This window comes from Mobula birostris, chromosome 22, assembly GCF_030028105.1.
Source record: "Mobula birostris isolate sMobBir1 chromosome 22, sMobBir1.hap1, whole genome shotgun sequence".
Classification (NCBI taxonomy): Eukaryota; Metazoa; Chordata; class Chondrichthyes; order Myliobatiformes; family Myliobatidae; genus Mobula; species Mobula birostris.
The window spans coordinates 49492489-49519055 of record NC_092391.1 but is presented as its reverse complement, the minus strand read 5'-3'; the positions used below and the strand labels follow the sequence as shown (position 1 = coordinate 49519055).

Sequence of the window (26567 nt, the reverse complement as noted above, 5' to 3'; positions counted from 1 at the left end):
ATCTTGGTGAACTCTTTTGCACTCTCAACTGCTACCACATCCTTTGGTGATAATGGCAAACAGAACTGTATGCAATACTCCCAGTATGGTCCAAACAATATTTTGTACAGCTGCAACTTGATGTCAATGCATTGGTCTATGAAGGCAAGTGTACATAATGCCACTTTTCACAAATGGTGTGTCACCATTTTCCGGGAGGTATGGACTTCTCCCCTAAGGAATTCCTGCAAGAGCAACACCCTTGAGCTCTCTGCGGCTCACTCGACCTCACAGGTAAGACAAGTGGACTGATATTGCTGTAAAAAAGGAAGCATAGTTTTGTGAAGGTTCAGTGTTGTGGGTTATACAAGTGTATGGTATGCCAGAGGACATGTGGCAAAATGTGGATGATTTCCTGGAGGGATCTGTCAATGAGCCTCTATTTGCACAGAACTTCGGAATAAAAATGTTGGATTATACTGTAGATCTCCCAGTGCTCTGGGAGTTAGAAGAACAGATATGTGGGCAATATAGAGTGTAAATGCAGTAGAGCTGTGTAATTTTTCAAAAACTTTTACAAAGGAATATCTTGTGCAAGGGGCAATAGATGGGGTGGAATTTATAAAGGGCATCCAAGAGGGTTTTATGAAGAAGTTTATAGAAAGTCCAACTAGGGAGAGGGCTGTACATTGGGGAACATTGTTGGACAATGATCTAAGTGCCAATGGAAGTGGTGGATGTGGGTTTGATTTTAATATTTAAGAGACATTTGGATAAGTGCATGGATGGTAGGGGTATGGAGGCTATTGTCCAGGTGCAGGTCGATGGACTAGGCAGGATGATAGTTTGGCATGGACTAGATGGCCCTGTTCCTGTGCTGCAGTACTCTATGACTCTGTCTTATAGTCCTAGGGTAGTGAAAGCAGCACTCAGTATATTGCCTTGAACATAAGATCTTTATGTCTTCATATAGCTACTGTAGAAAAGTGTTTAGACTGCATTTGGAGTATTTTATACATGTAGCAATTAGAGACTGCAGAAGAGATTCACCAGAATGTTGCCTGGAATGGAGATCTGGAAAATAAGAGAGATTGGATAGGTTGGGAACTGGAATGTAGGAGGCTGAAGGATGACCTTTAAGGAGATTTACAAAACTCTGAGAGGGATAGAAAGTATAAATACTGTTAACTCTTATCCCGGAAGAGGGGAGTTGAGAACTGGAGGTCACAGGTTTAAGTGAGTTTGGGGGGGGGGGAATTTAAAGACCTGAGAGGTAGGCTTTTCCACCCAGAAGAGGTAGTAGAGGCAGACACTATAACTATTTCTGGAAGAAATCTGGACAGGTACTTGAGTGGGAAAGGTGTAAAGGGATACAGGCCTAAAATGGCCGAATGGGATCAGCATTGATAAGAATCACAGTCGGCATAAATGATTTGGTTGGAAAAATCCCTCTTCTGTGCTGTGATTCTGTGATTTATATTGTTCTGCTCCAGGTTGGTAATGGATTATATGAAGTATGTCTTAATTAATAGGAAAAAAAATCACTTAAAAAGGTTTACGCTCTTGACTTTTCCTGTTTCCTTATCTCAACCAGTCTAACTGCCTTGTAAGATGTGACTATGCATCTAACTTTTGCTGAAGGTTACAATGATTTTCCTTATATGACAAGTCATTAACTGAATTTGCTCAGTGTGGAAAGATTGAGACTTCAGTGCATATTTCAGTGAAATTATTTTCTACACTGGTTACATTTAAACATTCCCTGTTGTTTTAAAGACGGACAAATCTATTTGATTGTAAGAAGATATTTACAAAACGGTTTCAGATTATAAATTGAAATGTTGAGATACATATTTTAAGTCAGAAACCTATAAAAATGTTTTAAATATATTTCATTGCATTATTCTGTCCTGATAATGATTCTTGTAATGTGTATTAATTTGACAAAGGGCTTTCTGGGGTTTAACAATACCTATCACTGAGTTTTCTTTTCCTCTGAAATATTGTTTGCTTTCTGAAGTATTCTTTCCAGGTTAATCTGAGTAGATAACCACCTGGATATGAAATACATTAAACATACCTGAGAGGATTTTTAAAACTTGTGTAAGACTTACCGTGTTCAGTTTTTAAACCATTTTCACTACTAGATCATTTGCTCAGTGATTTCTTTCTTTTGTCTTTTTTTTATTACCTGTAAAGGATTCAAATCATTAGCTGAATTAAAATAAAGCTATATATAGAATTCTGTAACAAAAACAAAATAGAGATTGGAAAACTCAGGTCAGGCAAAGAAAAATAAGTATTTGTGTGGCAGTGAGATGTGGTGAAACCAAGGGACTTCCTTTGTTAGAGTGAAGAAGTGTGGCCAATGGGAGAAGATAGTCAGGATTGTGTGAATTGCTGATCTGGTTCTGAAAAGCAAAAAAAAATGGAAAACTCAGGTCAGGCAAAGAAAAATAAGTATTTGTGTGGCAGTGAGATGTGGTGAAACCAAGGGACTTATGGGAGAAGATAGTCATGATTGTGTGAATTGTTGATCTGGTTCTGACACACACGGCATGTTCAGCAGTGCTGGGGATCCAACTAGTAGCAATGTAGATCGAGGATTTGGATGACAGGACCATTTGAGGGGACGCTAAATACTTTATTAGGTCCACCTGTAGACCTGCTTATGAATGCAAATATCTAATCTGTTAATCGTGTTAATCGTGGCAGCAACTCAATATATAAAAATATGCAGCTGTGGTCAAGAGGTTCACTTGTTTAGATCAAACATCAGAATGGGGAAGAAATGTTATCTAATTGACTTTGACCATGATTGTTGGTGTTAGACAGGATAGTTTGAGTATCTTAGAATCTGCTTGGTCTCCTGGGATTTTCATGCCCAATAGCTCTAGAGTTTACAGAAAATGGTGAGGAAAAACAGAAGAAATCCAGTGAGCGGCAGTTCTGTGGGCAAAAATGTTTTGTTAATGCGAGAGTTTAGAAGAGACTGGCCAGACTGGTTTAAGTTGACAAAAGGTGACAGAAACTCAAATAATTGCGTGTCACAACAGTGGTGTGCACAAGAGCATCTCCGAACGCACAGCATGTTGAATCTTGAAGTGGATGGGCTGTAGCAGTAGGAGACCCTGAATATGCACTCAGTGGTCTCTCTATTAGCTACAGAAGGATCCTTATAAAATGGTCGCTGAGTGTATGGCCATTTGTTAATGATACATAGCAGGGTGGTTGTATAGTTTGTAATGATGTAGCAGAGAGACATTGTCTGTGTGTAGGGGTGGGGGAATCTGGATAAGGAAGTGAGTAGTCTTGGCAAATAGACTATTAAAGGAGCTGGAGCTGGAACTGGATGAACTCCGGTCCATTTGGGAGGCTAAGGGGGTGATTAATAGGACATATGGAGAGGTTGTTACACCCAAGATACAGGAAACAGGGAACTGGGTGACAGTCAAGAAGAGGAAAGGGGTTAAAGAGCCAGTGCAGAGTACCCCTGTGGCCATCCCCCTCAACAACAGCTATATCACTTTGGGTACTGTTTGGTGGGGGGGGGGGTGGAGTTGACATAGCAAAGGAAAGTCACTGTGGCTGGGTCTCTGGCACTGAGTGTGCCTCTGGGACTCAGAAGGGAAGGCACACTGTGGTGATAGGGGGTTCGTTAGTTAGGGTTAGAAGGTTCTGTGGGCAAGAACAAGCTTCCCAGGTGGTATGTTGCCTCCCACGTGCCAGGGACTGGGATATCGCGGATCGTGTCCTTGGAAGGGTGAGCAACCAGGAGTTGTGGTCCATAACCACAAAATAATCTGCAAATGCTGGGGTCAAAGCAACACTCACAACACACTGGAGGAACTCAGCAGGCCGGGCAGCATCCGTGGAAAAGATCGGCCCGAAACGTCGACCGATCTTTTCCATGGATGCTGCCCAGCCTGCTGAGTTCCTCCAGCGTGTTGTGAGTTGTGGCCTGTGTAGGAACCAACAACATGTGTAAGATGAGTGATGAGGTTCTGCATAGGGGGTTCAGGGAGTTAGGTGCTATGTTAAAGGACAAGACCTCCAGGGTTGTGATGTCAGGATTTTTACATGTGTCACATGCTAGTGAGGCTAAAACTAGGGAAAATTATTTAGTTTAATACATGGCTAAGGAATTGGTGTAGGAGGGAGGGCATAAGATTTTTGAATTATTGGTCTCTCTTCCAGGGAAGGTTGGACCAGTACAGAAGGGACGGTTTGCATCTGAACTGAAGGGAGACTAATATACTAGTGGGAAGGTGTGCTAATGCTGCACAGTGGGGTTTAAACTAGAGTTGCAGGGGGATGGGAACCAGAGTGCCAGAACAGTTAATGGAGAGGTTGTGGAGGCAGATGTTAGTAAGACCTTAGACAGTTAAGAATCAAAAGGTCGAGCATGGTGCGACTAGTATCCTGAGCTGCATATATTTCAATGCAAGAAGTATCGAAGGAAAGGCAGATGATAATGCTGAAGGTGAGGTAGCTGGTTTACAAGCGTTCAATGTGTATTGAGGAGAGGCTACTAATAGGGTAAAATTGCAGTCAACAGGATGAGTTGCAATGTAAAGGTGGACAAAATCAAAAGGGGTGAATACAGGACTGAAGGTGCTATATCTGAATGTGTGCCATATATGGAATAAGGAAAATTAACCTGAGCACAGTTGCAGGTTGGCAGGTATGATGTAGGCATCACTGAATCATGGCTGAAAAAAGATTATAGCTGGGAGCTTAATGTCCAAGGATACACATTGTATCGAAAGGACAGGTAGGAAGGCAGAGAGGGTGGCATTGCTCTGTTGTAAAAAAGGAAATCAAATCATTAGAAAGAGGTGACATAGAGTTGGAAGGTGTTGAATCATTATGGATAGAGCTAAGGAACTACAAGGGTAAAAAGACCCGGATGGGAGTTGTATTCAGACCCCTAGACCGTAGTGAGGATGTGGTCTACAAACTATGACGGATAGAAAATGCATGCCAAAAAGGCAATGTTACAATCATCATGGGAGTTTTCAATATGTAGGTAGATTGGGAAAATCACATTGGTGCTGGATTCCAGCAGGAGGAATTTCTAGAGTGCCTGCAAGATGGGTTTTTTAGAGCAGCTCATAGTTGAGCCCACTTGGGGATCAGCTTTTCTGGGTTGGGTTTTGTGCGATGAACCAGAATTGATCAGAGAACTTAAGATAAAAGAACCCTTAGGGGAAAGTGATCACAATATGATCGAATCCACCCTGAAATTTGAGAAGGAGAAGGTAAAGTCAGATGTATCAGTATTACAGTGCAGTGAGGGGGATTACAGAGGCATGGGAGAGGAGGTGGCCAGAATTGTTTGGAAAAGAACACTGGCAGGGATGAAGGCAGAGCAGCAATGGCTGGTATTCCTAGAAACAATTCAGAAGGCATGGGATATATACATCACAAAGAGGAAAAAGTATTCTAAAGGAAAGATGACACAACCGTGGCTAACAAGAGAAGTCAAAGCCATAGAGAGGGCATGTAATAGATCAGAAATTAGTGAGGAGTTAGAGGATTGGGAAGCTTTTAAAAGCCAACAGAAGGCAACTAAAAATGTCATTAAGAAAGTAAAGATGGAATGTGAAAGTTAGCTAGGCAATGATATCAAAGAGGATACCAAAAGTTTCTTCAGATATATAAAGTGTAAAGGAGAGGCAAGACTAGATATCAGACCACTAGAAAATAATGCTGGAGAGTTAGTAGTGAGGGATAAGGAAGTGATGGACAAACGGAATCAGTATTTGTCTATGAAGGTCCTCAGACATCAAGGTCATTGTATATCAAGAAGTAGTAAATCAAGGCAACTGGACTTGTTGTGTTGTCTAGAAGACATTTCACCACTCATCCGCGAGCTTCTTCAGTTCTGATCCATGGTTGGTAGTTTTCCAGCTTTTAAAATTTGTGAGTTGTTTAAAGGGATAGCAATCTCATGAGGTTCGTTGAGAGTTGTAGGGGTAATGAAAAGGTCATTTGCCATAACTTTGCTTGAAAGGAGGTGTGAACTGTTGTAGAGATGCTGGGATAGAGGTGTTGGGACTGCATACTAAGTAGCTGATAGATGGTGTCATACCTCACCCCCTCCGTTCAGGGATGGGTTTTCTAGTTTGACAAAGCTGGCTTCTTTAAACCCTCTTTCAAACCACCTGTCCTCCCTGTCCAAAGTGTGCACATTGTTATCATCAAAGGAGTGTCCCTTGTCCTTTATGTGTAGATATACAGCCGAGTCTTGACCTAAGGTGAATAAGTATTTTGTAAAAGACACCAACAGTATGGTGGAAGGTCTAGGTGTCAGGAGTCATGATGTATGCGAAGATACCATTCCTAGAGAGAAGGTTCTTGGGGAAACTGAAAGGTGTGAAGGTAGATAAGTCACCTGGACCAGATGGTGTACACCACAGGGTTTTGAAAGAGGTTGTTGATGAGATTGTGGAGGCATTAGTAATGATCTTTCAAGAATCACCAGATTCTGGAATGGTTCTGGAAGACTGGAAAATTACAATTATCACTCCACTCTTCAAGAAGGGAAAGAGGCAGAAGAAACTATAAGCCAGTTAGTTTGACCTCAGTGGTTGGGAAGATGTTGGGGTTGATTATTAAGGGTGAGGTCTCAGGGTGTTTGAAGGCACATGATAAAACAGGCCGTTGTCAGCATGGTTTCTTCAAGGGAAAATCTTGCCTGACAACTTTGAAGAAATAACAAGCAGGATAGACAAAGGAAAATCACTTGATATTGTGCACTTGGAGTTTCAGAAGCCCTTTGACAAGATGTCACACTGAAGCTGCTTAACAAGCTATAAGCCCATGGTATTACAGGCAGATGAAATACAATGTTGGGAAGTGTATGGTCATGCACTTTGGTAGAAGAAATGAAAGGGTTGACTATTTTCTAAATGGAGAGAAAATACAAAATACTAAAGTGGAAAGAGACTTAGGAGTCCTTGTGCAGGATTCCCTGAGGGTTAATTTGCAGGTTGAGTCTGTGGTGAGGAAGGCAAATGTAATGTAAGCATTCATTTCAAGAGGACTAGAATATAAAAGCAAGGATGTGATGTTGAGACTTTATAAAGCACTGGCAAGCAGGTTTGGGCCCCTTATCTTAAAAAGGATGTGCCGAAACTGGAGTGGGTTCAAAGGAGGTTCATGAAAATGATTCCAGGATTAAATGGCTTGTCATATGAAGGGTGTTTGATGGCTCTGGGTCTGTATTCACTAGAATTCAGATGAATGAGGGATGGCCTCATTGAAATCTATCAAATAATGAAAGATTTTGACAGAGTGAATGTGGAGAGGATATTTCCTATGGTCTAAGACCAGACACAGCTTCAGAATAGTGGGGCATCCTTTTAGAACAAAAAAAATGAGGAACTTCTTTAGCCAGAGAGTGGTGAATCTGTGGAATTCTTTGCCACAGGCAGCTGTGGAGGCTAAGTATTTTTGTATATTTAAGGCAGGTTGATAGATACTTGATTGGACAGGGCATGAAGGGATATGGGAAAAATCAGGAGATTGGGGCTGAGAGGAAATTGGATCAGCCATGATGAAATGGCAGAGCAGACTTGATGGGCTAATGGCCTAATTGTGCTCCTATGTCTTAGGGTCTTATTATGTGAGAAAACACAAAGTTATCCACTTTAATGGAGAAAAAGAAAGCTGTAATTGAAAAGTATTGGTGATTGGAGGGACAGGAGATATCCTTGCGCAAAATTTATTAAAAGTTAATGGGTAGTAATATGTAGTTATTTACTGATAAAGAATTTAAATTTTGGTAAAGATGTCTTACTGCAATTACATAGGGTCCTGGTGAAACTATGCCAGTTGTAGAGATCTCCCTATACATGGACTGGTAATATGTACTGGTAATGGAGGGAGGGCATAAGCATTTATCAGATTAACATGTCAAGGGATAATTGATGCATTGTCCTGTGACCAGAGCTCACACAGACTGGGCCTATACTGTCTTGAAGTCAGAAGGTGTAACCTTGTTAAAGCATAAAGTTTTCGAGGTTGACAGAGGAGGTGCAGTTATATTATTAACTGGAGTATTTAGAGCTTGGAGTTAAGAAAGCGGATATTTATTGCTTCTTTTTTTGTTTTTTTTTCTTTAATATTTTTTCAGATTGTTGCACATTGCTTTGTTTCTCCATCTTGTGCTTTTGTTGATTCTATTGTTTTTTGTACTTGTGAATGTGCCTGCAAGATAATGAATCTGGTGTATATGGTGACATATATGTACTTTAATAATAAATCTATTTGAACTTTTCCAACAGTGATTAGGGGATGTTTCTTAACCCGTAAGGGAGAGAATTTTAAAATTCTCTCTTCAATGTACATTTATTATCAAAGTATGTAAAATTATACAACTTTAAGATTCAGCTCCTTACAGACACAAAAGAAAAAACCTGAAGGAACGCATTTTAGAAAAAAAGATCAACAAATATCCAATTGTGCAGAGAGAGTGAGAGAGAAAAAGACTCAAATTGTGCAAACAATAAACACAAGCAACAACATTTAGAACAAAGTGAGTCGCACAAGAGATTGTAGAGGTTTAGTCACTGAAAATGTGCTAGACAGGGTGATAGATGTTTGGATTTTCAAGTTTTTTTTCTGATTCAGTGATTCTTCTGCCATAGGGTCATTGACTACTATGGCACAGAAGCAGGCTGTTCTGTACTGTTAATCTGCCTAGTCCCATTAACCTGCACTGAGATCACAGCCCTCCAAACACCTCCCGTCCATGTACCTATCCAAATTTCCCTTAAATACAGAAATTGAACCTGCTTCTACCACTTCTGACAACTCGCTCCACACTCTTGCTGCCCTCTGGGTGATGAAGATTCCCCCTCATGTTCCCCTTAAATATTTTTACACTTAACCTAAGACCTCTGGTTCTAGTCTCACCCACCCTCCATGGAACACGCCTGCTTGCATTTACCCTATCTGTATCCTCATAATTTTGTGTACCTCCATCAAATCTCCCTTCATTCTTCTTCACTCCAGGGAATAAAGTCTGAAGCTATTCAACATTTCCCTGTAACTCCGGTCCTTGAGTCCTGGCAACATCCTTGTAACTTTTTTCTGCACTCCTTCAATCTTATTGACATCATTCCTCTGGATAGTGACCAAAACTGCATATAATACTCCACATTAGGAGTCAACAACATTTCTTACAACTGTTAGAGTGAGTTTTTGGGTGGATAATTCATTTACACTTAAATGACTTTTGCCACCAGTCTTCTGTTTGACAAAGTACTGTGGACTGAGTTCACAACAATGCATTTCCTAAAAGCTGTGAATATCGGAATACTAGCCAGACGCTGTGGATGGAAGTGTGAAATTTACAGGTAGTTTCGAAGACAGCCTTATCTATACTTTATAAATATTAATTGTCCTCTATGTTAGCATGTAAAATACCAAATAAATGTATTGTGGATTTAACTTGCACTCCTAAAGGCTGTGAGTACCAACCCAGACATGTTGGCATCGGGAGGAAATGATGAAGTCAGAAGGTGTGATATTTTGTATGTAGCTTCAAAAGGAAGCATTGTCTGCGCATTGTCGACAACTTTGTAAATAGCGATTGCCCTTTGTGTTTCGCATATAAATATCGAGCCCACGTTGGGCTAGCAGACCTTTCCACCAAAAGTGTCTCCATCCATATGATGCCTGCTGTACCTTGTTTTGTCGAATAAAGAAGCTGTTTTGTATCTACCAGTGACTCTGTCTCTCTGGTGATTTCATCCACACCACAACACAACTTCAACATAACTTCTCAATCCTGTACACAATACTTTGACTTATGAAGGCCAATGGCCAAAAGCTTTCATTATGACACTATCTACCTGGGATGCTATTTTCAAGGAATTAAGGATCCGTGTTCCTAGATCCCTCCGTTCTACCACAGTCCTCAGTGCCCTACCACTCACCACGTGAATCCTACCCTATCCAAAGTGCAATAACTGAAACTTGTCTGCATTAAATTCCATCTGCCATTTTTGTAGCTGACCCGGACAGCCTTCCTTGCTGCCCACTACACCCTCAATCTTTGTGTCATCCACAAATTTGCTGATCACGTCGAGATCATTGATATAGATGACAAACAACCGACCCAGCTCTGATCCTTGCAGTACACCACTAGACACAGCCCTCCAGTCAGGCAACCATCTGGCTCCTCCCACGATGTTGATATCTAATCCAATTTACTACCTCTTCTTGAATGCCAAGAGACTGCACTTTCTTGATTAACCTCCCATGTCAAAGGCCTTGCTAAAGTCTATGTAGAAATCATCCACTGCCTTGGCTTTATCAATTTTCCTGGTAACCTCCTCGAAAAACTGTAACACTGGTTAGACATGATGCACAAAGCCATGTTGACTATCCTTAGTCAGTCCCTGATTCTCCAAATACTTTTTTATCCAATCCCTTGGAATACCATCCAGTAACTTCCCCCGCCCGTACTGATGTCAAGCTCACCAGCTTATTCCTGGTTTATTCTTAGAGCCTTTCTTAAACAACAGAACAACACCTCCAGCATTTCACCCAGGGCCAGGGACATTTCAAATGTCTCTACTAGGGCCCTTGCAATTTCTGCATTAAGCTCCCACAGAGTCCAAGGGAACACCTCGTTACGCCTTGGGGATCTATCCATCCCAATTTGCCTCAAGACAGTGAACACCTCCTCCTCTGTAATTTGTATATGGTCCATGTTTAGCCTCACTTCTATAGACTTTGTCCATCTCCTGAGTAAATTCAGATGTAAAAACTCCATTTAAGATCGTCCCCATCTCTTTCAGCTCCATGCATAGATGACTACTTTTATCTTCCAGGGGATCAATTTTATCCCTTGCTATCATTTTGCTTTTAAGATATCTGTTGAAGAACTTGGGATTCTCCTTCAACTTGTCTGCTACAGCAACCTCATGGCTTGTTTTAGCCCTCCTGATTTCCTCCATGGAGTGTTCTGTTGCATTTCTTGCACTCAAGTACCTCATTTGTTCTTTCCTGTCTGTATCTGCTATGCACCTCATTCTTTCAATATCTCTCGAAAACCAAGGTTCACTAAGACTGTTATCCTTGCCTTTTATTCTGCAGGAACATACAAACACTGTATTTTCGATATTTCAGTTCTGATGGCCTCCCACTTATCAATTATACCTCTGCAGACAAAAACCTGATGCAATGCACTCTTGCCAGATCCTCTCTGATACCATCAAAACTAGCCTTTACCTATTTGAAACCAGATCTAACCTTCATAATTATCTTGAAACTTATGACATTATGATTATGAGATACAAAGTGTTCCCCTACACAAACCTGCCCTGTTTCATTCCCTCATTGGAGATCTAGTATTGCACTCTCTCTAGTTGGGTCTTCTGTGTACTGATTAAGGAAACTTTTCTGAACACATTTGACAAACTCTATCCCATCCAGACCTTGGGTCCCAATCACTACATAGAAAGTTAAAATCGCCTACTATCACAACCTTGCAACAATCTGCGATCTCTCTACAGATTTGCGCCTCAAAATCTTGTGGAGAATTGGGTGGTCTATAATATCACTAATGTGGTCCAATCACAAACAAGAGAGAATCTGCAGATGCTGGAAATCTGAGCAACATGCACAAAATGCTGGAGGAACAGCAAACCAGGCAACTTCTAGGAAAAGAGTACAGTAGACGTTCTGGGCTGAAACCCTTGTTCTGGTTTGTTTGTTATTCTTCGTCCACCCATATAGCCTCAGTAGACAAGGTCTCCAGTCTGATTAGCAATGCCACCCCTCTCTTTAATCCCTCCTGCTCTTATCATGTCCAAGACATGGAACAATGAGCTGTCAATCCTGCACCTCCTGCAACCAAGTCTCATTAATGGCTATAGTGTCATAGTTCCATGCCCTGAGCTCATCTGTCTTTCCTACAACACTCCTTGACCTGACATATACACACGTCAACATTGCTCCCACCATGGTCAACCTTTGATTCCTGACTTTGTATGTAGACTGAACAACATCTATCCCCACAGCCACTCCACCAGCTCTGGTGCTCTGGTTCCCATCCCCCTGCAGCTCCAGATTAACCCCCCCCTAGCACCAGCAAACCTTCCCGCAACAGTATTAGTTCAGTTCAGGTGTAAATCAGCATGCCTATACAGATCCCACCTTGCTTGGAAGGGAGTCCAATGAGTCAAAAATCCGAAGCCTTCCCTTCCACACCATCTCCTTAGCCAAGTGTTAGACTGTATGGTCTTTGTATTTCTGACCTCACTGGCATGTGGCACAGGTAGCAATCCTGAGGTCATCACCCTGGAGGTCCTGTCCTTTAACTCAGCACCTAACTTCTTGAACTCCTGCTGCAGGAGGGAAGGCTTTAGATTTTTGAATTGTTGGGCTCTCTTCCAGGCAAGGTGGGACCTATACAGGCATGTCATATTACACCCTGAACTCACTTTGCAGAACCTCGTCACCCTTCCCTACCAATGTCATTGCAGAACCTCGTCACCCTTCCCTACCAATGTCATTGCTACTGACATGGACCACTACCTCTGCCTGCTCACGCTCCCACTTTAGTAAATGCTATGAATTTGATCTGAGATGTCCCTGACCCTGGCACCTGGGAGGCAATATACCATCTGGGAATCTTATTTTCGTCCACAGAATCTCCAGTCTGTTCACCTAATCAATGAATCCCCTATCACTACAGCTCACCTCTTCCCCTTCCATTTTGAGCCATGAAGCCAGACTCAGTGCTATAGAGACTTGACCGCAGTGGCTTTCCTCTGCTAAGTCACTTTGCGAACAGTCCAAAATGGTACACCTATTGTTGAGGGGAACGGCCGCAGGGGTACACTGCACTGGCTGGCTATTCCCTTTCCCCCTCTTGACAGGCTCCCAGTTACCTATGTCCCCCGTCTTGGGTGTAACATACAGGGATGTAAAACTACCTCCCTGTATGTCCAGTTGAGTGACCCCCTTCAGATGATCCAGAGTTCATCCAGTTCCAGCTCCAATTCCTTAACATGATCTGTAAGAAGTTGCAGCCAGATGCATTTCTTGCAGGTGTAGTCTTCAGGGATACTGAAGGTCTCCCTTCCTTCCCACTTTCTCAAGAGGAGCATTCCACTGTCCTGCCTACCAATAACAAAGAAAACTTAAACAATCAACTCACAGCCCCTGCCCCTCCTTGTCAAAGCCTAAACTTCCTACTCCTAACACTGACGCAAAAGCCACTCGCTTACACTTAGCTTCTTTCTATTGGCCCTTGCCAATTGCCCAGTTATACACCATCCAAAGTCTTCTGGGGAACTGTGCCATGCAGAATGTCCTAACCACCCCCACTCACTTTAGTTGAGTTCTCTCTCCTCCTGTGAATCCAATGTCTTCGGAACTGTGGCATGTAGAAATCTAATTGCTCTCAATGAAATCTATTGCAATATTTCTTATTTTATTTGAAATCTACAATCCCAGCCGACCTACAGGTGGAGAAGGATATTAACCACATGGTGGCAGAAGGCAGAATTATGAATAGGAATAGCAAAACAGGGATATTCACAGGGATGGAATCAGACGACAGGAAAACAGCTGGGCTTGGAAAGCTGTACAAATGTAAGCATTTTAAATCTAGTCACTAAAGATAGCATTGGCATTCAAAGTCAAAAACTCAAAATTTGGTATGCCAATGCAGACATCCCACCTCTCCCGGAAGTTCCGGGAGTCTCCCGCATATTGATACCGGCTCCCTGACACCCGCAAATTATATACAATATCCCGGAAATCGATTTTTTGGAGAGGGAGAGGAAGAGCGAGAGCAAGAGGGAGCATCCTGATTGGTCTCTCCTCGTGCTAAGCAGACCTATCAGTTTTCTCTGTGGGCGAGCTTTACAGTTGACCTCAAAAATAATGACAGCTTTGCTCGCTGCACTGTTTGCAACAGTGACTTTTCTGTTGTCCATGGTGGGTTAAAATGTAAAAGACATGTTGAGGTGAGTTTAACAGGTGTCATTCGTTCATTAGCATAGCTAACGTTATTTAAACTAGCTGGCTAAGGAACTACTCTACTGATGTCCTACGTGGTGAGGCCAAACTCCCTGTAGACTTGCTTAAAGTTGTAATAGAATTAAAAAAGACTCCATGATAATATAAGTTCATATTTTAATGTCACATTTTCTGCATATACCCAACTTGGTTTACAGATTAGACAAAATCACTAAACAAAGTATTACATACACCCTTGGAGGTCGACGGGGGGGGGCGGTGGTGGTGATATGGGGTTGCGGGGGGCGGGGGTGCTACCTCACTAAAATGAGTTTTTGCAGGGTGGGATGTGGGGCTGAAGCAAATAGCGGACTATCTGTTGAACAGTTATGGTGGGACAGTGAAAGTGCAGAGAAAGCGGGACGTGTTCAGGATTTGGTCTAATCCTTGCCAACCAAGCTCAAGCAGTTGTTACCGGGGGTGTGCGGGGTTCAGCCCTCCAGCAGCACTGCCCTCCACAGTCGCTGAAGTCCGACCAGGTGAACGCTCGCACCAATCCGGCTCCCATCCCACCCGCCCACTCATGGTAACAAGGGCATCGTCTGCTGTGGGAGGAAATCCGAGGATTGATCTCGGGACACCGCTTCGCGTCCAGCATCCGGAGTCGGTCTGTCTCAGTAGGAGCCACCCGTCCCTATCTTTCCCCTACATACCCCTCTCCTACTTTACCCCTCCTTTCCCCTCGCCACACCAAACCTCTTAACACGTCGCCGAAAGCTGGACCACTCCCTCCCGGGGCCGCTTCACCACCCCACCCCTCCCCCACGTGTCCGCCTCCTCTGACTGAGAGCGGCTGCTGTGAATAGTCTTCAGTCTCAGAGCGCGGGGGAGGTCGTGTCCCCGCAGCATGGCTCAGGCACAGGGTGAGGAAGACTCGCCGTGGGAGCAGTGGATGTCGGCGGCGGTTTACGGTGAGCGCTCCGGGGGCGATCGGGGACATCCACAGTGGTCACTGGTAACTGGTTCAGCATCAGCGTTCAACCTGCTTTCCTGTCCCAGTTACCACGTTTGGCTGTAGTACGGGGCGCTCTGGAAATATTCAACGAGCCAGGTAGTAGTAGTGGGAAGGAAACGGCCAAACTTTTATGTGTACGATGTAGATTGCTTGATGCAGGCATTACTAAATGACAATAAAAGAGGACTGCGTGTATTCATAATCATAGTTAATCATAGATGCAGTTCAGCGATTGAGTTACTGTACGCTGGCTAGGTTCTTCGAGCAGCATTTCCTAATTTTATTTTTGACAGATTTTTAGTTTTGCGGTTCATAACTTTCTCACCAGTGCTTTAAGTCACAGGAGTTCCCTGTTATTGTCCCACCTGGCTCAGACAGGTCTCCAGTCTTCAGTGGGGAGCCATTATTTTTCCAGTATTTCTCCGTCTCCCCAGCCTGGTTCTTTGCGCCCCTCCACTGCTTTGTCTTGTTTGCCAACGTCCGATTTACATTCTTGGCATTGCTGTGTTAAGAGACTGCAACTTCTGACGAGCGTCTCCTGAGGAAACCCACCCAGTTCCCTGTCCCGCCGTGTCAGTGAGGGACAAACAGGATACTGCTAATTAAACACGCAGGAGATTCTGTAGCTGCCGGAAGTCCAAATCAACACACACAGTGCAGGAGGAGTCCAGCGGCCTGAGCGGCGCCTATGGAAATGAGTGGATAGTCAACGCTTCGGGCTGAGATCCTTCATCAGGAGCAGAAAGGAAGGGGGAACATGCTAGAATATAAAAAGGTGGGAGGAGGGGAAGGAGGATAGCTAGAGGATGATAGATGAAGTCAGGTGGGTAGGAAAGGTAAAGGGCTGGAGAGGAAGGAATCTGACAGGAGAGGAGAGTGGACCATGGGAGAAAGGGGGAAAGGAGGAGGGAGCCAGCAGAAGTGAAAGTTAGGTGAGAAGAGGTAAGTGGCCATAGTGGGGAATGGAAGGGTGTGGGAATTTTTTTTTACCGGAGAGGAAACTCGATGTTCATGCCATCAGGTTGGAGCCTATCCAGATGGAAATTAAGGTGTTGCTCTCCCACCGTGGGTGGCCTCATCTTGTTGGGGTGGCCCAGTAGTGTCGTAGTTAGCACAACGCTTTACGGTACCGGTGACCCGGGTTCAATTCCCACTGCTGTCTGTAAGGAGTTTGTACATTCTCCCCGTGACCGCGTGGGTTTCCTCCAGGTGCTCCTGTTTCCTCCAACAGTCCGAAGTTGTATCGGCTGGCAGGTTAATTGGTCATTGTAAATTCTCCAGTGATTAGGCTAGGATGAAATCGGGGGTTGCTGGGCAGCGCGGCTCCAAGAGCCTATTCTGCACTGTATCTCAATAAATAAGATAAAAAGATCAGAACGGAATAGGAATTAAAACAGTTGGTCTGTCGGATGATCCATTTTTGGAGAATGGAGCAGAGGTGCTCCACCTCATATTCTGTCTGGGTAACTTCCATCCTGATGGCAAGAATATCAATTTCTCCTGGTAAAAAGCTAACTTCCTTCCCCTCCCCACACTGTTTTATTCTGGTGTCTCCCCCCTTCCCTTTCCAGTCCTGAAGAAGGGCCTTGGCCTGAAAAGTGGACTGTGTATTCGTTTCCATAGATGTTGCCTGACTTGCTGAGCTCCTCCAGCATTTTGTGTGGGTTACACCCACGTGGTGGTAATTATCTGCCTTTAATTTTTTTTAATGAAGTTAGAGATAACTTGGTAAACAGAAATCTGAAGCAGGAACTAAATCACTGGGAATGACCGTCAGGTCAGGCATCATCTGTGCTGAGAGGGCACCACTGTGGCGTAGTGGTTGGCGCGGTGCTTGTGGGGTTAGAGTTCAATTCTGGCGTCCTCTGTAAGAAAGTTTGGGGGTCAGGCATCATCAGCTACTGTAACACCCCAAGTGCCGTGCCAACCATTATGCTAGAGTTCAATTCCAGCGTCCTCTGTAAGAAAGTTTGTAGGTTCTTCCTGTGAGCACATTGATTTCCTCTGGGTGCTTCAGTTTCCTCCCACATTCCACAGACCTATTGGTCAGTAGGTTAATTGGTCATTGTAAATTGTCCTGTGATTAGGCTAGGGTTAAATTTGTGGGTTGCTGGCTGGTGTGGCTCATTGGGCCGGAAGAGTGTGTTCCACACTGTATCACTAAATATAAATAAATAAAATAAAATAAAAGCAGAATTAAAGTTTCCTGAACATCAGACACATGGAGATGGTTCAAGGGCATTACTTGTGCATCCATTCCTACCCTGCTTTCACCCCTCCGCTCAATGTGTGGTGGGTTGTTGTAGTGTGAGGTGCTGATCCCGAGGTAAGCTGAAACCCGAGAACCCCAGTAACGTTAATCCATCACCAGCATCCCAACTTTCACCTGAACAGTTGAATCCAAACTTGCTGCATCTGGATAATGACCTGGAGTTGTCATCCGGCCAATATCAAGTGGGGCGGGCCAATGTCAGCCGCCTTCCAAAGCAACACACACACACACACAAAGCACTGGAGGAACTCAGCAGGTCAGGCGGCATCTATGGGAATAAATACACAGTCGACATTTCGTGCCGAGACCCTTCTTCAGGACTGAGAAGGAAGGGAGAATATTGTGGAAATAGTTCACAAGGCACAGGGTAGATATGTCCCACGGAGGAAGAAGTTCTCAAATGGCAGGGGTGGACAACCACGGCTGATAAAGGAAGTTAAGGACTGCATAAAAGCCAAGAAAAGGGCATATAAGGTAGCAAAAGTGAATGGGAAGTTGGATGATTGGTAAGTTTTTAAAATCCAACAAAAGGCAACTAAAAAAGTTGTAAGCAAAATGATGAAATATGAAGGCAAACTAGCCAATAATATAAAGCAGGATACCAAATTTTTTTTCAGTTATATAAAGAGTAAAAGGGCAGTGAGATCACTGGGGATTGGATCATTGGAAAATGAAGCTAGTGAGGTGCTAATGGAGGACAAAGGGATAGTGGATGAACTTAATACTTCGCATCAGTCTTCACTGTGGAAGACACTAGCAGTGTACCAGATGTCTGTGAGTGTCAGGGAGCAGGATTGAATGCCATTGCTGTTACAAAGGCAAAGGTGCCAGGCAAACTGAAAGGTTTTAAGGTGGATAAGTCACCTGGACCAGATGGACTACATCCCAGAGTCCTGAAAGAGGTTGCTGAAGAGATAACGAATGCATTGGTTATGATCTTTCAAGAATTACTTGATTCTGGCAAGGTCTCGGAGGATTGGATAATTGCAAATGTCACTCCACTCTAAGAAGGGAGGAAGGCAAAAGAAAGGAAATTATAGGCCAGTTAGCCTAACCACAGTGGTTGGGAAAATGTTGGAGTCTATTATAAGGATAAGGTTTGGGATACTTCAAGACTAATGATAAAATAAGTCGAAGTCAGCATGGTTTCTGTAAAGGAAAATTTTGCCTGACAAATCTGTTAGAATTCTTTGAGGAAGTAACAAGCAGGGTGGACAAAGGAGAGCCAGTGGATGTCACTTGCCTGGATTTTGGAAGGCACTCATGAGGCTACTTAACAATATAAAATCCAATGGCGTTACGGGAAAGATACTGGTATAGATAGAAGAATGGCTGACAGGCAGGAGGGAGTGAGGGGGAATAAAAGGGGGCCTTCTTGGGTTGGCTGCCAGTGACTAGTGGTGTTCCTCAGGGGTCAGTATTGGGACCACTACTTTTCACATTGTTTGTCAGATAACGGAATTGACTTTGTGGCAAAATTTGCAAATGATATGAAGAAAGGTGGATGGTTAAGTAATGTTAGGAAGCAACGCGATTGCAGTAGGACTTTGACAAATTGGAAGAACAGGCAAAAAATGGCAGATGGAATATAGTGTTGGGAAATGTATGATAATACATTTTGGTGAAAAGGAGAATCGTGTGGATTATTATGTTGAGGAAACAGGTAGGATGCAGAAGGACTTAGGCATTAGGAGAATGGGCAAGAAAGTGTCAAATAAAATACAATGGTGGAAAATGCATGGTCTTGCACTTTGGAAGTAGAAATAAATATGTGGTCTATTTTCCAAACGGGGAAAAAATCCAGCCAGAGGGAATTGGGAATCCTTGTGCAAAATACCCTAAAGGTTAACTTGTAGTTCAAATTGGTGGTGAGGAAGGCAAATGCCATGTTAGCATTTATTTCAAGAGGTCTAGAATACAAGAACAAGGATGTGATGCTGAGGCTTTATAAGGCACTGGTGAGGCATCACCTTGAGTATTGTGAACAGTTTTGGGTCCCTCATCTTAGAAAAGATGTTCTGGCATTGGAGAGGGTCCAGAATAGATTCACAAGGATGATTCCAGGAACGAAAGGGTTGTCATACGAGGCACGTTTGATAGCTCTGGGTCTGTATTCGCTGGAATTTAGGACGATGAAAGGCCTAGACAGAGTAGATGTGGAAAGGATGTTTCCCATGGTGGAAGAGTCTAGGACCAGAGGGCACAGCCTCAGGATAGAGAGCCGCCCTTTCAAAACAGAGATGCGGAAAAATTTCTTTAGCCAAAGGGTGGTGAATTTGTGGAATTTGTTGCCATGTGCAGCTGTGGAGGCCAGGTTGTTGGGTGTATTTAAGGCAGAGATTCGTAGGTTCTCGATTGGACATGGCATCAAAGGTTGCGGGCAGAAGGCTGGGAACTGGGGTTGAGGAGGAAAAAAATGATCGGCCGTGATTGAATGGCACAGTGGACTCGATGGGCCAGATGTCCTAATTCTGCTCCCATGTCTTGTGGTCTTATGGAATTTTTTTTAGCCAGAGAGTAGTAAATCTGTGGTATGCTCTGCCACAGACTGCGGTGAAGGCCAAGTCTGTGTGTATGGGAAGTGATAGGCAGGTGAGAAGAGGTAAAAGGTCAGAATGGAGAATGGCGGGGGGGGGGGGATATTTTTTTACCAGAAGGAGAAATCGATATTCATGCCATCAGGTTGTAGGGTACCCAGATGGAATATAAGGTGCTACTTCTCCACCCTGAGGGTGGCCTCATCTTGGCAGAAGATGAGGCATGGACTGACACATTGGAACGGTAATTGGAATCGTAATTAAAATATTTGGCCACCGGGAAGTTCCACTTATGGCGGATAGAGCAGAAGTGCTCAACAAATTGGTCCCCCAATTAATGACAGGTCTCACCAATGCAGAGGAGACCGCATCAGGAGCACTAGATACCAGAGATGACCGCGGTAAATTTGCAGGTGAAGTGTTGCCTCACTTGGAAGGACTGTTTGGGGCAGTGAGTAGAGTCGAGGGAGGAGGTGTATAGGCAGGATGAATGGACAAGGGAATCACGGAGGGAACGATCCCTATGGAAAGCAGAGTGGAGGGTGGAGGTAAAGTTTGTTTATTGGTGGGATCCCCTTGGAGATGGTGGAGGTTGCAGAAGATGATGTGTTCGACGCAGCGGCTCATGGGGTGATAGGTAAGGACAAGATGAATTCTATCACTGTTAAGATGGTGGGAAGGTGGGGTGAGCGTGGATGTTCGGGAAATAGAGGAGATACAGGTGAGGGCAGCATCAACAGTGGAGATGGGGGGGGGGGGGAAGGAAACCCTATGCTTTGAAGAGGGTGGACATCTCTCATGTCCTGGAATGGAAAGGAACAGATTTGGTGGAGGCGAAGGAACTGAGAAAATTGAGAAAATGTTTTTACAGGAGATAGGGTGGGAAGAGGTATGATCAAGATAACTGAGGGAATCGTGGGTTTGTGAAAGATGTCGGTTGATAGTTTGTCTATAGACATGGAGACAGAGAGATCAAGAAAAGGCAGGGAGGTGTCAGAGATGGACCACATGAATATAAGGGCAGGGTGGAAGTTAGAGGCAAAGTTGATGAAATTGATTAGCTCAGCGTGGGTGCATGAAGCAGCAACAATGTAGTTGTCAGCGTAGAGGAGGAAGAGTTCAGGGGAGCATTACCAGAGAAAGCTTTGAACATGGACTGTTCTATGTAGCCAACAAAGAGGCAGGCGTAACTGGGGCTCTTGTGGGTGCCCATGGGTACCGTTGAGTTTGGAAAATTGGGAGGAGCTGGAGGAAAAATTGTTGAGAGTGAAGACTATTCTGCCAGACGGAGGAGGGTGGTGGTGGAGAGGAATTGGCTGGTTCTTTTGTCAACAGAAAAGCAGAGAGCTTTGAGGCCTTCCTGATGGGGGGAATAGAAGTGTGTGGGACTGGACACCCATGGTGAAAATCAGGCAGTCAGGGCCAGGGAATTGAAAGTTAGAGGGGAGATTGAGGGTATGAGAAGTGTCGTGGATGTAGGTGGGAAGGGATTGAACCAAAGGGGATGGAATGGAATCGAGGTATGAGGGCACGACTTCAGTGGGGCAGGAACAGGTCTACCTAGACAGTTGGTTTGTGGATCTTGGGTAGGAGGTAGAAGCGGGCAGTGCGGGGTAAGAGAACTATGAGTTGATGGCAGTGGATGGGAGTTCTCCAGAGTGGATGAAGTCAGTGATAGTGTCGGAGACAGTTTTCTGAAGGTCCAGAGTGTGGTCCTCTTCAAGGGCTATGTTATGAGGAGGTATCTGAGAGTTGCTGCCTGGCCTTGGCAAGGTAGCGGTCAGTGTGCCACACTGCAACAGCACCCCCTTTGTCTGCAGGTTTGATGGTAAGGTTGGGATTGGTGAAGGGAGAGTGGAGGGTGGTGAGTTCCAAGGAGGTAAGGTTTGAGGAGGAGACAGGAGTGCTGAAGTTGATGTCTCGAAGGCAATTCAAGAAGAAAAGATCCAAAATGGGCAGAGAACCAGAGCAGGGTGTCATAGGATAGGAGGAGAGTTGAAGAAGGGAGAAGGGGGTCATCTGTGCAGTGTGTGGAATTCTTGCCGAAGAAGTGGGCTCGGACACGGAGGCAACAAGAGAAGAGCTCAACCTCGTTGTGGGCGAAGGGTGACGTAGGTGAGCCCTGCTGTGGACAGAACTTTCTGCCTCAGAGGGGAGAAGGTTGAGAGAATGGTGAGGACATAGCAAGGATTAGAACTGCAATTGGAGGAGGGAAGGGTGTTGGTGGTGCCAGAGGAGAGAGGGATGTTGGGGTGCTCAAGGAAGGTGGGGTGGGAGGAAGATAGAGGCTCCGAAGACCCATGAGGTGACGGTGGGGTCTGAAAGACATTAGGTTGGAGAGTGGTGGTGGGGGAGGGGAAGACTGGAGCCCATCAGCAATGAGTAAAGTCTTGGTCTAACGGTCAAGGTCCAGGCTGGAGCTGGAGCTAGACACCATGCAATTTGCAGCCTAAAGGTGTCCGGTGTTATAGGAATTGGCATTGACGGTGGTGAAATCTGGGTTCTGGATCTGCTCCAGGACATTGGAACCAGTGTTGGCAATAGCAGTGTCAGAGGTCCAGAGCCATTGGGGCTGAGATTGGAGTTGGCGTGATCCATGATCTGGGGACGTTGGATGGATTTGAGGTCTGAGCGGAAGGCAGCAGGGATCACAGTCTCAGGGTGTCCAGGGCCACTGGAATCGGAATTGGAGATGGCAGGATCTGCAGTCTGGATCTGGGCGATCTTATGATACTTACTAGATGCGAGGAAGGTGAAGAACTGGCAGTTGAGGGTGTGGATCCAGCAGAGGATCAAATGTTACGGAGGTCCATGACAGGTGGAGGCCTGGAGCTGTGGCAGAGACCGAGACAGGGCCACCAGTTATCTCCGCATAGCGGAAAGGGTGGCGTGTGGAACTCGGAGGAAGAAGCAGTCAATTTTACCCGAGTACTTGGGATCCTCAGTGGGTCCAAACTGGAACATTTGAAAATGGATCTGGAAGCCATGTGGAAGAAGACGGTGGTGAAGACAAGCCTCCAGGAAGGATATGTGGCTGTGATAGCGAGGCTGGGTGAGCACATGATCGAAGAGTCAAAGGGAAAAGAGATCGCCAAGGGGGAGCAATGAAAGAGGGTGTCACTGAGCTCCCGCCAAAGAGAAGATTTAGACTTCTTCAGGGTGGGCATCTCTCAAAGGGACTTCGCAGAGGAGCAACAAATCATAAGCAGAGAAGTTCTGCAGATTCTGGAAACCCAAAGCAACACACACCCAACTTGCTGGAGGAACTCAGCAGGTCAGGCAGCACCTATGGAAATAGACATATGTTTCAGGCTGTGACCCTTCCTCAGGACTGGGAAGGGAGGGGGAAGATTCCAGAATAAAAAGGTGGGGGGGGGAGGGGAAAGAGGCGAGCTGGAAGGTGATAGGTGAAGCCAGGTGGGTGGGAACGGTCAAGGCTGGAGAAAAAAAGTGACCATCCACCTGCTGGGCCATGGCACAGTTTATTAGACAGGAGGTTGCAGAAGTTAATCGGAGAAGGTTGTTTGCAAAACAAAGGGGCATGAGGCTTTGAAAAGTGAAGTTGAGAGTTCGAGCTCTGAAATGTTCCTGTCCAGGGTAGCAGGGCTAGGGAGCACTGTATGATAAGGGATTTGAAGGCTCTGGTCAGGAAAAAGGAAGCACAGTTCAGGTACAGGCAGCTGGGATGAGGGATGATCTTGCAGAGGTATATAAATGTAGCCCCCCGGTAAGCCTCGGGCTCGCTCAACCCGCTTTCGTCTAGGGGAAGCAGTCTTCAGCCCCGCCAAATTGGGTAATCAAGTTTGTGTGGATGCTGTGCGATGTACCCCACACCACCAAATAACAGACAATACACCATATGTGATTAAATGATTACACTTTATAGATATTACTGGAACTATGTAATTAATAGAGATAAAAATTTAAAAGTAAAAGGCGCCAAACTTACCAAAGTTCAACCTCTTCGTGCACACAGCTGGAGCTCTAGTAACAATCCTCTCTTCACCATTTGATCCCCTCTGACCACCTCGACCAGCCGCCTGGGACCAACCACGGTGGTCGACCAGACGCTCCACAAGAGTCTGTCTTCGTCTCCTCTCCCCGCTGAAGACCCTGAACCTCGGACTCCGGCTCGGGGTCCGCCCCATCGGCCAGCTCGCAGCATCGCGTCCACTCTCTCTCTCTCCCCATCGCGCCTTCTGCCCAAAAACCCGCACAAACTATCGCTTACAGACACACAAGAAAGAATAACATGGGCACCCATTAGATCTTTCTCTCCCTTATCCATACTATAACCCAAACAAGCTGCTAGCGAGAGAACTTTCTCAGCAGTTAACATAACAAAGAAGCCATTTTAATTAGCATATGCAGTAACATAAAAGAAGAAACCCCTTACATAAAATTATGAGGGACACTGAAAGGGTAAATGCACACAGAGTCTTTTTCCCAGTGCCGGGGAAATCAGGAACTGGAGGGCACAGCTTTAAGGTGTTGAAGGCAGAGATTTCATTGGAACCTGAGGGCAACTTTGTCACCCAGAGAGGGGTCAGTGTATGAAAAGAGCTGTCAGAGGAAACGAATGAGGCAAGTGAACGAGCAACACTTAAAGTATGTGTAGTTGGAATGGTTGGAATGGTTTAAAGCCATATTGGCCAAATGTGGCCATATGGGACCAGCTTGGATGGGAATATTGGGAGGCATGGATAAGTTGGGTGGAAATGCCTGCGTGACTCTGTAACTCCATGAACACATTGAGCTTGGAGAGCATTCTGACAGGCTGCATCACTGTCTGGTATGGTGGGGGGTGGGGTGGGAGCTACTGCCCAGGACCAACATAAGCTGCAGAGGGTTGTAAATTTAGTTGGCTTCATCTTGGACACCAACCTACAATGTACCCAGGACATCTTCAAGGAGCAGTGTCTCAGAAAGGCACCTTTCTGAATCCAATTCTGGATCCACAAAGGAAGGTCTCCTTGGATCCCATGCCTCCTTACTTTCTGAAGGAGCCTTGCATGTAGAACCTTATCAAATGCCTTACTGAAATCCATATACACTACATCCACTGCTCTACCTTCATCAATGTGTTTTGTTACATCCTCAAAGAATTCAATCAGGTTCGTAAGGCACGACCTGCCCTTGACAAAGCTATGCTGACTATCTCTAATCAGATTATGTCTCTCCAAATACTCGTAAATCCTGCCTCTCAATCTTCTCCAATAACTTGCCCACCACTGAAGTCAGACTTACTGGTCTATAATATCCCAGGTTATCTCTACTCCCTTTCTTGAACAAGGGAACAACATTTGCAATGCTCCAGTCCTCCAGTACTTCTCCCATCCCTATTGATGACGCAAAGATCATTGCAAAAGGCTCAGCAATCTCCTCCCTCGCTTCCCACAGTATCCTGGGGTATATCTCATCTGGTCCCAGTGACTTATCTAACTTAATGCTTTTCAAAAGCTTCAGCACATCCTCTTTCTTAATGTCTATATGTTCAAGCATTTCAGTCCATTGTAAGTCATCCCTACAATTGCCAAGGTCTTTTTCCCTGGTGAATACTGAAGCAAAGTATTCATTAAGTACCTCTGCTATCTGCTCCGACTCCATACACACATTTCCACTATCACACCTGATTGGTCCTATTCTCACTCGGTTTGTCCTCTTGCTCTTTACATACTTGTAGAATGCCTTGGGGTTTTCCTTTATCCTGCTGACCAAGGCCTTCTCAGGGCTCCTTCTGCCTCTCCTAATTCCATTTTTTTTGTAATCCAAATTTTTATTATTATTTTTTCTTATTTTACAAAGCAGCACAGCATATCACAGAGCAGATACAGTACAGCATATTTACACAGCCATCCCATGACAGGAAAACAAGTAAAACTTTGAGACAGAAAGAAGTTCTAATTTAAGATTAGAAATTAGAAGTTAAAATTGATCCCACGCTTCTTGCACTTTTCCCTCACTGTTAATTCTTCCCAACATATGTTCATATGATGAAATCTTAATCATTTCCTCAGTCCATTCCTTCATAGTGGGACATCTGGGTTTTTTCCCAGTTTTGCAATATAATTCTTGCAACTGTGATGAGACCCACCTTTAAAATAGTAAATTTGTCATTGTTTACATTAGGTATCATTGTCCTATCACCCAGGAGACAAAGCCGTGGGCACAAGGGCAGTGTGGAACCCGACCAATTCCCCAACAGATCAAGAACTTTACACCAAAATGGACGAACCATGGAACACTCCCAAATCATGTGAAAATATGTGCCCACCTCATTTTAACATTTCCAGCATAAATTATTATCAGCAATCACCATTTTGTAAAGTCTAGTTGGTGTCCAGTAATATCTGTGTACTATCTTATACTGAATAAATTTCCCTCTCGCTTCCCTAATATGCCTACCCACGTTTGATAAAATATTTGACCACTCATTATCTTCAATATTGCTTCCAAGATCCTTCTGCCACACTGCTTTGAGATTGTTATGTGATTGACCCACCGAGTGCCTGAACATTTTGTAAAACCCTGATGCTTTATGGACTTCCTGTGGTAATGTAAAGTATTCAGTTAACGGGTTACTTTGTGGGTCACCGTTCTTGAATATGCTCCTAATGCAATGTCTTATTTGTAAATACTTCCAAAAATTCCCTTTATTTACAAAGTTATATTTCCTCTGCAAATCCACATATGACATAAAAATCCCATTCTCATAGAGATCGCCTACTGTATTTACACCTTTCATCTTCCATTCTTTCCAGTACACCATTCTTTTCCC

The 26567-nt window shown here is 44.4% G+C and overlaps 1 protein-coding gene across 2 annotated transcripts in view; it reads left to right on the top strand.

The window, feature by feature from the left end:
- The first annotated feature begins 14652 nt into the window (after positions 1–14652).
- The window catches only part of cacna1ba (calcium channel, voltage-dependent, N type, alpha 1B subunit, a), a 927013-nt gene continuing 915098 nt past the window's right edge, over positions 14653–26567 (top strand). For both annotated transcript variants that reach the window (XM_072240685.1, XM_072240684.1), the window contains exon 1: positions 14653–14936. In XM_072240685.1, coding sequence (XP_072096786.1) covers positions 14873–14936 — 64 coding nt within the window. In that variant the 5' untranslated portion in view covers positions 14653–14872. The remainder of the gene's footprint in view (positions 14937–26567) is intronic.